The sequence below is a fragment of the Hetaerina americana genome, unplaced genomic scaffold (genome assembly GCF_022747635.1).
Source record: "Hetaerina americana unplaced genomic scaffold, ioHetAmer1.1.p SCAF_51, whole genome shotgun sequence".
NCBI classification, from domain to species: Eukaryota; Metazoa; Arthropoda; class Insecta; order Odonata; family Calopterygidae; genus Hetaerina; species Hetaerina americana.
In genome coordinates this window covers 847,747-859,824 of record NW_027287107.1, presented here as the reverse complement: position 1 = coordinate 859,824, position 12,078 = coordinate 847,747, and the positions used below count along the sequence as shown (strand labels likewise).

General features: G+C 34.5%; 1 protein-coding gene across 1 annotated transcript in view; it reads left to right on the top strand.

The window, feature by feature from the left end:
* cos (kinesin-like protein costa) overlaps positions 1–11,382 on the top strand; it is a 29,349-nt gene extending 17,967 nt beyond the window's left edge. Inside the window, exons 12-18 of the mRNA XM_071593142.1 lie at positions 1,240–1,408; positions 3,381–3,575; positions 3,666–3,851; positions 4,081–4,227; positions 4,373–4,510; positions 6,479–6,761; positions 9,045–11,382. Of these exons, the coding sequence (XP_071449243.1) occupies positions 1,240–1,408; positions 3,381–3,575; positions 3,666–3,851; positions 4,081–4,227; positions 4,373–4,510; positions 6,479–6,761; positions 9,045–9,202 (1,276 nt within the window). The 3' untranslated portion in view covers positions 9,203–11,382. The remainder of the gene's footprint in view (positions 1–1,239; positions 1,409–3,380; positions 3,576–3,665; positions 3,852–4,080; positions 4,228–4,372; positions 4,511–6,478; positions 6,762–9,044) is intronic.
* Positions 11,383–12,078: the final 696 nt, after the last annotated feature.

Genomic DNA, 12,078 nt, shown 5'->3' with positions numbered 1-12,078 from the left:
TGTATAAAAGTTGATAGGGGCTATACCTTTAATATGTACATAGATTGCCTTACTAGTGAATGCATTCAAGCAGGTGCTATCATACTCTCAATTGTATATTAAGTGTGAGTTATCAGTAATTTTCATCCCTGATAAAATGCCTTTGTGTCTCATTAAACGTCTGATTAAAATTAAGTTTTTGAAGAAAAATAGCATGAATTCGGTATCAGCTGTAGCATTGTATCATTTTGTAGTACAAGTCATTTACTCCCTTTGTTACAAAAGGATGATCTTCCATGGACCTCATGCTGTTACACTTGGCCAAGAAATAGTTAAGAATGTTCCATAATGTAAAATATTGTTTTAGTCAATTCATTAATTCTAATCTATTTGAGAATCATTTAGTGCTGAGTTCATGTTTAGAACCTGTTTCACATATTCCTAACTGCAACAATTCTTTTCAATTTTGGTGGAAACCTTTCCCAGGCATATGCTAATATAGTTCGTGGGCATTCAAAATGAGGTGTTGGCTACGAAATTCAATGAGTAGCATAAGTTAGATGGAGGTTGTTATACCTGTTGAGTGCTTTTAGGCAACTGCAGTGAATGCTGAAATATTGTTGCTTCAGTCATGTGTAGAGATCAAGGTTCTCTTGCGGTGGTTCTCATTTCTATGCTCTATCTTCCTCACTTCCTCTCCTGTTACAGTTTACCTTCCTCTGGTATAACTTTTTCTCTGCCATGTTTCCTCTCCATCTGCATCATAATGCACCCCACCTTTCTTTCTCTCTCTCTGCTTCTCACTCTCCTCCCTCCTCCTGATGTTCATTTACCCTTTTTATTTTTGCATGCAGAATTTTGTAGAATATTCTTCATGAGAAGGTAGAGTTCTTTCCCAAAACTTAAAAAAGTGAGTTCCTTCCTAATTGGTCAGCTTGGTCAAAAGGTATATAAACATTTGGTAGCTGAGGCAAGAGATGTGAGTCATCATGACATGTCTGTCCCAAGTCTCCCATATCGTGGACATTATCTCAGTTGTTCTATTTGAAGTAAATACTGAATTCATACTTCAAGCATGGTGAATAGATGTTTAAGTTACATTTCAGTTCCAAAAAATGTTGGAGGATTGTCAGCTCTGGGTTGCCTCTTGTGCTATAGGAACATATTGAAGGAATTCAAAATGTTATAATTAATAAAAAATTCAGTAACTATTTATTGTAAACTATATATGTGTAAACAATGTTTTACTTTGATTAATAGGGTTCTGGAGTTGGAGCATAGTCTGCAGTCATCTAAACGGCAGATGGAAAAACTTAAAAAACAACTTCAAAAGGAAGAGAAGAATAAACAATGCTTGGAGCAAGAACTCATGGAAGACCAAAAGAAAATAAAAGACCTTGAACAGAAGTATGCTGATCAAACTCATTTGGTAAATCAATTTTCACTCTTTAGTATTTACTCTTAATTAAGCATAATAGAGTTCCACTCTGCAATATTCAATCTTTTTTGGGTGGAATATTGCATGAAATTGATTGTATTGTTATTAGTAGTTGCCATTTAAGGTAGGTGTCAAATGAACACAAACTGAACAGCAATGCATTTATTTGCCTCTCACAATAAAATTCAACCTGACACTTCAATTCTGCTTGCTTCCTTCCTCCCTTCATTCTATCTGACATGCCTATCCCTTTCCTACCTCTTCCTTGCTTGCCTAATGTTCCCTCCTCCATGAAAGTCTTCAGCATCCCATTTCCAATCAGTGTTCTGCATATTTTCATGTTTTCTTAGGATCTCTGCCAACAATCTTCCATCCCCCCCTGTGCTTAATATTTTTTTGTTTGTATGCCTTTCTGTCAGTTTCACTTTCTCCACATTCACATATCAAAAGCTTCCAATCTGCACCTATCATCTTTTTTCAATTACCACGTTTCCATATCCTTCAAACTCATGCACCATGTCAAAGTTTTCTCTGATCTTTTCTTAAAATCCTTGCTTGATGTCCCTGTAATGAATTCCTTCCTCCATGCAAAATTCTTTTTTGCCTAATACAATTCTTCTTTTTATGTTTCTACTACTTTGACCATTTTGGTCTAAAACACTTCCAAGATAAACTGTTTCACCTCTGTCAGTTTATGAACTCCTATTTGAACATTTGACTTAAGCGTCCCCTCCTTTCAAAACCTCATAGTATCTGTTTTGTTTGCATTAATTCTTATCCTAGACTTATCACAGTGATTTCCTAATGCATTCGGAAATGCTTGCAATCCCTTGACTGACTGGCAAACTAAAGGTTGATTATCTGCAAACCCAACTGAATTCCATGCCAAATTTCATTTTTATCTTCAATCCTTTGCATGCCACTTTTACTATGTCCTCCGTCTATACATTGAAAAGCTTGGGCTATAATGGACATCCAATTGTAATTTTGTTGGATTGCACTTAAACCCTCTTGTGTTCTGGACAGTCTGTTGGTGGCTTACCTTCGCTTTAGGGCCTAATATGATGTAATTGTAATTCTACCCTCAACTGTCAAATCAAACCATCCTCTGGGTTGATGACTATGGTTTAAATACCTTCCATATGTTAAATGGATGATTACCCTGTATGTGTTCCGATTAAGATGTCTATGCATTTCCTATCTGCTACTGACTTTGCCAAATTCTATTAATTTTACCTTTTTTCCTTCAAGATTTCCTTATCCAAAACCAACAATCTCTGGCATTCTACATAACCAAGGTTTAAAATAAAATTTACCACAATTTCAATATTTGCCTCGGGAAATGGAGTTTACATTTGCCAATAAAGTCAAATCTTGAAACAGTCTTATGGTAGAAAAGGCATCCTCAGTGCATTTTCATCAGGGCAGCAACCCTTTTAGATGTCAGTCCTTGTGAGGCATAATATTTTGAAAGAAAAATTGTCTTTCCTGCACTAAAAATGCCTCAGTATACAGCCAAGCATGTTAACACAAACATGCCGGGTTTCAGTAAGCAACTCATTCAACCCATAGGATCCATCCTTCATCCTGCTGAATTTGCCATAGTGTTCTGTTCATTATTGCACTTTGAATTGTTTCATTCAACTATTCACTGTAGAAGTTCATTTTTTCAATCCCTTTCATTTCAAAATGGCATATAATAGAATGCCTTAGAAATCCACAGTGTCAGGGACTGCCTTGGTAGGTTAACTGGTTAAAGTGCTCCGCCAGATGTAGAGGCATCCAGGTTCATAGCCCAGTCAAGGCGAATGATTTTTGCGCAGTGAAAGTCATTTTTCTGCTCATCTTAAGGTGACTCTGCTAAAGTTACTGTTTTGTGAAATTTCTTGCAGTTTCTTTGGAATAAATAGTTGATTACGCTCACGTTTGATCTTTCATGGTTTACATCTACTTTTTACTATAGCTAAGCAAGAAAGTATCAGCTGAAATGGTAGAAGAAGATCGACTGAAGTGGATTCAGGAAGAGGAAGAGAGAATCGTGAGCATGAGGGAGTCATCTAAGAGGATCCAAGAGCAGCTGCTGCAGCAGCAGTCAATGTTGGAGAAGCGGGAAACATTTCTGAAGGAAAAACTGGCTCTGGACAAGCAAAAGTCAAAGGTTTGCCAATTAATTTTGTATCTTGATCATAAGATTTTTCTGTAAATGCTGTCAATAATATATTTGCTCGCATTGTGTTTTTCCATTTAGAGCCTTCACAAAGTTAGTGCAAGAATTTTACACTTAGATGACGTGATGAAAGAGAAGTCATCTCATATGGAGAAAACTGCTAATCAAGATGAAAAAGAGGCATTAAGACATGAAATACAAAATTTACGCCGAACCAGGGACTGTCTCACAAATCAGCGGTATAAGCTAGATGAAAAGTATCAGAAGGTAAGGAGGATACAAAATATAAAATTTGTGCTGGAGATAATGGATCAGTGAATACAAAATAATTATTTCCAGTTAATATTATCTGTATATTTTAATGTTGTTCAATAAATATTGTTTTGTGAATGTTTAATTTTAAACTGCTTCATTTTGTTTTAGTATGTAGTTTGCTTAGGAATATGTGTGGGAAGTAAATTTAAACCTTTTTAATCGCATTGTTTTTCTTTTGAAGGAGAAAACACTTACATCGGCTGAAGAAAGAAAATTGCTGGAATTAGATGAGGCTTTGGAAGCTATTGATGCTGCGATTGAGTACAAGAATGAACTGATTTGTGGCAGGGAAGACAAACTGGGGTGTGTAAAGAAGACTGGAATTGAGGTTAGTTTCTTCATTATAGAGGTGACTTCCATTTTGGTTCCTCAGTCATGGGAAAGCTTTTGATAGAGATCAAATGTCCATACCAAAATGCTGTTAATTTGTAAAGCGCGAATCTCTTGTAATTATTGAATGAATTTTTCTACAGGATGAGGATTTGTTAATGGCTCGCCTCATGAGTCTCTCACCAATGGAAACAAGGACTCTTTTGTACAAGTACTTTCAGAGGGTGATTGACCTGAGGGAAGGAGGAAGAAAAATGGAAGTTCAGATTGCAGTGCTGGATGTAAGTGAAGCATTCCTGCTCTTATTATTTTCCAGTTTATTTCCAGACGAGTTCAACTAAGATGTAGTGAACGTTACCTTTCGTTGGTAACTTAACTTATATGCTTTGATTAATTAACTCTAAAAATAGTTGGGTGTGTATTATTAAATGACTTTTGGCAATTATAAAATAATATTTATTTCTAAGGACATGGGTGAAAATTAAAAAAAAATATGTTGTTATTTGGCCTAATATTAACATCCTGTCCTCTCTACTCCCAGGTTAATAATTAAACACCATAATGACCTGCTTATTTTTTGGCAAAAAATTATGATGAAAGGAAAATATCAAAACTGGTATTTGTCTATAGTGTGGGCAATATTTTCAAGTTGTTTGTCATATTATTCAGTATTTTTTTATATTATTGGTTATAAATGGATATAATGAATGGATATATGGATATAAATGTGTGTTGTTTATGTGAAGAATCAAAGGTTTAAAACCAAGATAAAATTTCAATGGTGAAATTTTTCACTTAGGATTTCACTCAATATACCTTGAGTAAAAGTATTTACCACAGAATATTATATTTGTTGAAGAGAGAATTAATGCATGAACACAGTGATTAAAAATGAAATAATATGTGTGGCCTGCTTTGCACCCATCTTTACCACATGCCTCACTTTACCACAAAGCCTCATCCCCCAATTGTACTATAGCACCTTGAAAGCATCTAAAACTTTTAAACTTTGAGTCAGGATATTACCTATCAGCTGTACTGTGTTGTATTTCAACCTATCCATGTAACAGAGAGGTATAATATTTAGGCTTGTATCATATTTATCATGCAGTATTTGGTTTCTACCCTTGTAACATTGCATTTCATCTATTCTCTTATCTTTAACCCAAATTTTTTTGACATTCTCTTTTTTGCTGTGACATATTGTAAGGACAACACTTAAGATCATCCGGTGAAGGTGGCTCAACTGGTAAAGTTTCCAATTTTTCTAATGTCACAAGAGTAGTATTTTACTGGATAACTGAAGCATGATACATTTAATTACTCTCAATTTTCCTGTTGATTTGAGTTTACTCATGAATTAATGCTAAATTTTCTTCTAGGTGCCAAATAATGCATTTCTCTAAATGTTACATATAAATAGGACAGTTTTAATACTATTGGGCAGTTGTATTTTTTTTCTGGATTATCATTCCTTAATCTAGTTAATAAGTATTTTAAGTTTGTTTATTTTAGTAATTAATTCAGCATTTAAATGTATCAGCTTGTGTCTGTTGAATTTTTCATATTAATTTGATAGTGAATCAAGGGGCCAAATGAACTGCAAGGGGCCAAAATTAAAATAAAATCAGTGTATAAAATCGCGATTCTACTGTTAATTGGTGGGTCATGGTAGTCCAGGGATAGAGTGTTGGACAACTGACCGGAGGGCCTGGGTTTGATCCCCTGGCAAGCCTCTCTGGACACCTGCAGCTCCATCCAAGCTATGTGATTTTTCGGGTACCAGATCTTCCTGGGGAACCATAACTGGCACAGTGAAAGGAACTGGCCCCCCTACCCTGATGTGTGAATTTCACACGCCGTCGGGCTTATTACTGGGTGAACTCTACATTCACCTACCAAAGCAACCTTTGGGTTGGTTACTGTGTTGTTGTTACTGTTAATTGATTCCTATAGTAAAGATGATAAAATGAATGAGATTATTTGTTGAATTAGTTTTAGTAACGATTCAGTAAATGGTGATTAATGAAAAACTAAGCATCCTGCTTAGTGCTTTTTTTGAAATTTTTATGGTTCTATAAATATTGGAGCAAGAAGACTTAATTAGATTACCAGGAAATGAAAGATTAATTTCTGTATTTAGTGAATGGGGTAAAACGTAGGCTAGACCTGAGATGAAGAAAATGTGCATATATGTTGTGTTTTTGTGAAATTTTATTTCAACCTGCATTATCTCCACGATTTTTCAGTCTCTAACTGAAACCCAGTCTTGGAAGATACATGTACTAAACAATGCCCTGCAGCAAGCCCATGATGAAATGGATCAAAGGATAGTGGTAATACAGAAAGAGCACCAGGAAAGACTTCACCTTCTGCTGCGTCATTTTGCAGAGGAGTCTAGTGGTGGCTCTGGTGCCGATTCATCTGCCCTGTGGGATGTGAAAAATCAACTTGCCAAGTCAAAGAGGGAGAATAAGTATCTGAGGAGAAGAATTCTAGAGGTTGAGTCTGCGCTGCAGATGACTGATGGAGGTTAGTGAGATGATATATTCTTGAAAAAAGAAACTTTGTCATGCTTCGCCGGACAATAATCAATTATATCATGTAGTAAGTACTATTTTGGTTTAAATTAAGGATGGCACTGAATATTAGATATTATAGCTGTGATTTTAGGAAAATGACTTATGATGCATACTAATGGAAGTAGGAAGCAGAAAATTTGCTATAAAGAATTAAATTTATTTTCTAATGTATTTTATGTAAGCATTACTCCATCCATTGTATCTGTTTCTGTAGAATTGTAAATTTATTGCATGCCATGTCTTGAAGTTTTCATTTTAATGCCAAAGTTGTTCTTCATTGATTATGTGATAAACCTTCTGGTTTCCCATAATCATATTATAATTTGATCTTCACTTTCCTATTGAGAGTCTTGAGTTCTCCTTGTAATCTTATCCAGGTTTCAGTTCCTCTATCTAAGAATCCTTCCATAGAGCATCATCCTCAATGTTGTTTAATGAATTGGAAAATAAGGGATGCACATTGAACTAGGTCATTATAATAATGTGATCATGTGTCATGATATCACCTGAAATATTATGCGTTCATTAAAAATTTAATATTTGGCCATTTTATATTATTATTTTAGTGTGGCACTTAGTACAAACTTTTGCTTCCTTACTCTTATTTGAACTGTAAGAAATAAAAAAATATTTTGTTGCACAAAGAACGTCATCCTCCATGTAAAAGTTCATGAATATTGTTTTCCTCAAGTTATACTTTCGTAGGTAATAATTCTGAAACTTTTCTGCTTTCACTTTCCGTAATGCAAAGTGTTCTTTACTAGCTTTTATGTTAATATGAAAACACTATGTCCAATCTTGTATTTAGTTCCTTCTATACCTTGCCGCAATAACTAAAAATGGCAGGAAAGGCATTACGAACACAGTGGGAGAGTATGTAAGTAATATTAAAAATGGAGCAGAGATGGTGAGCACCATATGCAGTATTTTCATGAGGAAGTCTCTAACCAAGTGAAATTAATTTTGGCTGCAGTGATCAGCTTTAGTTTGCAGTTGTGGATATAATGTTATGGGGTTACAGTCATTTATCAAAAAAGTGTCATATGCTCAGGTCAATACATTACATCCCAAGATACTGCAGTTAATTGCATATAGTACAATCTCAGGCCATGCTCTGTTGGATGTCGTTTTTTTGAATCACACCTAGAGCATGGGTATTGTTTGCTCTTCAATGTTTTCTAGTAAGTAAAAGCCATTATTGCATAATATCTCAAAACCGTGATCTAATATTGTAATACCTACTTCTTTTTGCCTGTTAAATTTAAGTGATTTACATTATTTAATGACAAAATGGGGAATGGTGATAGCCCAGTGGGCAGAGCTCTTTGCTATGTACTGGAGGGCCTGGGTGCAGTTCCTGGTGATACCTCTGGGCACCCTTAACTTCACTCAACCTGTGATTTTTTTGGTACCAGATCTTCCTGGGAAACCACTGGTGGTATAGTGAAAGGCATAGCCTATGAACTCTTCTGCATGAGTTTCACATGCTGTTTGCTTTGGTACTGGATGATCTCTATCCTCACCTATCAAACCAACCTTCAGGCTGATTACTGAGGTGGTATGTTGGGCCACAAGTTGTATACAGTAGCAGCAACCTGTGATTTTTTTGGTACCAGATCTTCCTGGGAAACCACTGGTGGTATAGTGAAAGGCATAGCCTATGAACTCTTCTGCACGAGTTTCACATGCTGTTTGCTTTGGTACTGGATGATCTCTATCCTCACCTATCAAACCAACCTTCAGGCTGATTACTGAGGTGGTATGTTGGGCCACAAGTTGTATACAGTAGCAGCCAATATTTTCTTAAGTGGAGGACTCAATTTCTGAAATATAAAATTTAGTGATATTTAATTTGAAGGCCCTGAGTGTTAACAAGGTAAAATGAATAGCTATAGGCTTCGTAAACTTCAAGTAATGAATTTAAATTATTATGCTTTCATAGAAAGCAACTTGCAGAATTATTCCAAAGTTAGGTGCTCTTTCTTGGCTCTAGTTGAGTTGTAAGAATTAGGTGGTCAAAGAGCTGGTTCAATTACTTAAACCAAACAGTTAATAAGATTGGTTATTAGGAACATTTTACTAGACTTTTTTTTGGGCCACCCTGTCAATATATTGCCACTTTTGTATATTTTAGTCTTAGGAATGTGTGTTAGTGATCATTTAATTCTTATTGCTTCATTATATACAGCTTCATTTCATGTATAGATCTCTTAATATTATCATTATTTTCCAGCTTATGAAACTCGTGCCTTACATCTTGAAAGTGCAGCTCCACAGCATAGTTTGATAAAACGTTTGCAAGCTCCTGGAACCATCAATGTACCAACTACCAAAGTTACTAGAGAGAGGAATAAACTTATCATTCAGCAGCAGAAGCCAAACAGGTCATGAATTTGTTAAACATTGTTCGCCAGTGTCACTCCATAACCAAATAGGAGTGAAGATCCTGTTCAGCATCCATTTCACATCTTTGCATGGAATAGAGGACATAGATATTGTCAAATTTTCATTACCACTTTTGGTTATTGAAATTTGAATCTTGTTTTTTATATTATGACTAGGGGATGTAAAAAGGAGATTTTTTTCTAACATGTGGAGTCCCAGATTGAATTTTAAATGATTGTTTATTAATGGATGCCATATATGCTCATGTATAGGTTTACTGTTAAATACAGCATGTTAATGAAAAAAATGAAGGGCTGACTTATACAGGGGAGATTTTTTTATTGTAACTTGAAAAAGATGTTATTTGAGATTTGAGTTAAATTTCTACCAGGACATAGTTTGAAATTCTCTGTCATCACCACATTAATGATGATACAGTTATGGCTTTTTGTACTGCAAGACCTATGGCCACAATTGCTGCCTGCTTGCTGCAATACAACAGTAAAATCAAACAATTGTAGCAGTACCTTTTGGGCAGTATTTTTGGTGCAATGAATTTTGAAATACAATCAAAATCTGGCCATCATTGATTATGGTCAATAGATTGAAATAATCAAAATAAATATTTATTGTTTTAATACTTAATAACTACAATCGAAGTGATAAATTGTATTTATTTTAGTCCTTATTCTTTGAGAACATGCATTTAACATGAGTTCATGAGTTGCAGTTTAATTTAATTCACTGGAGTTAAATTAACAGCATTTAATAGCTACGGAAAAACTAGTGCTGAGGTATAGACAAAATATGTAAAAACAGAATTTTGGAGTAAAAGTTCTGGGGTTGACCTATACATGAGTGCATACAGGAATGATTGAATTGCATCAATTTTTTCTTATGCAGACCATTGTTATCTAGCCATTCACTGGCTGATTGGGGGCAGTATAGGGTTCAGGTGAAATTATATTGGAGGGTTTGACCTTGAATGCAAGGAGCTAATGGATTGTGCTTTAAAATGACACAGACATTTACTGATAGCTCAAAATAGTGTTTACCCAAAATATGGATACATTGTTTTAACTGAAAAATAAATGTTTCTGACCTCATATGGTTGCAGTTCAAATGAAAAAAAAAATTTGTGCCAAAAAATAGTTGGGATTCAGATTCATTTAATGCTATTTGGTAGTGTGGTGCTTGAGTTAAAATATTAGTAGTTGAAATTCAGAGGGTCATTATACTTAAATTAAAATGATGCCAGCTGTATAGCCTAAGAAATTGGTGTGAATGAATATTTGCATTTGAATATGTTAAATGGACATGCAATTATCAACTAATGAATCCTTTTTGGGCCTGATTCAAATTATTAAAATTTTGATTTCAATTGATCAAAATTCACTTTGAAATCATAAATGATAAAACTCTGCATGCCTAAAATCCTAGCTTAATTTTGGGGATGAAGGAACCTAGATTTTTCTGATTGGTTCTCAAAAGTTATAAATGCTTATCCTGTGTAATTTTTAAATGTGGACAATTTTAGTTGCTATTTTCCAAAATTCCTGAGCCTTCATGGTAATGAATGCATTCATACATATATCTCCTAGCATCGATTATTCAATTATTTAAAATTGAAATTTGTGCAATGATTGTAGTTTGAGTTTTGCATTGTATACAATGTATTTTATTACTGCCGACCATATGTACCAAAATATAAAAATATATTTTATAATGCTCATCCTTTTAGACATTTGATCAAGAACATAAAATGTTCTTGAGCAAAGTTGAATTTGCATCAAGACTAATTATGTTACCAGTTTTAGAATATGGAATTCTGTTAGATTTAAGTACTTTTAGGTGATAGTTTTCTTATGTATGGAGAAATGCATTATGTAACTCATAACTTAAGCCTCTGTGCCTCTCCCATTCAGGTTAATTCATGCTAAGGCTTTTCACCTTTGAGCTGACTGTGATATGATATGAACAGGTATTAATATGCTTTGTGTACTTTATTTTGTATCTGTTTGATGACAAGCCAACAAGATCTCTGGATTTCAATAGTGATTAGTATAGTTTGGATTGGCTAACATGAAAAATGCCAAATATAATACTGCCGCTTGCACTTATTTTCCATCAGCATGACTCTTTAAGTACGGCGTTCTGCTAGAGAAAATATATTAGTGTCTCATACTTTTTTTTGTTGTTTTATTGCTGTTTTCAGGTTATGAAAGTAAGTTTTGTAATTTTTAGAATTACTTTGAATCCCGATTTCTTATTTTATATTATCTCTTGTCTCCTGCTACCAGTGGCTGAACATTTTTTTTTAAAATAACTTATTCTTAGGAACTGTTATTGTGATATTACTCTCATGAATATGCATATTGAGTTTTGAGCAAGTACTGATTATATTGTGTGATGTTTCGCTAGGATTATTTTTCAACTGAAAAAGGCTAAGGCCCTAGGCATTCCTGCCAAGGTCAGAAAAGTTGAGGATTAATTTTAACTTCCTCAACTGACTAAAATGGGTGTGCAAACCAGGTGAATTGAGTGTGAAGCAAATCAGTGAGAAATGTCCACTTGTTTTATCTGCTTCAATCTAAGATATTCTGTCTATTGATTGAAAAATCTGGGAAAGGTGGAAATTGTACTTCAGCTTTTTATCAAAGTGAAGTGTTCAGGGTAGATTTTGGTGAAAGTTTGGTCGTATCTAAGGAAGATATTCATTTGTTTGTTTACTGTTTTACAATTCAGTATTTGCGCTTATTTTATGGTAATACCGATATGCCTTCTACCTGCCATGTGTGCCAAATTTTAAGTATCTACATGCTGCTCATTTTAATGAACGGTGAGAGTTAATGGAACATAGTGTGGTCATAAGATGCTTTTTT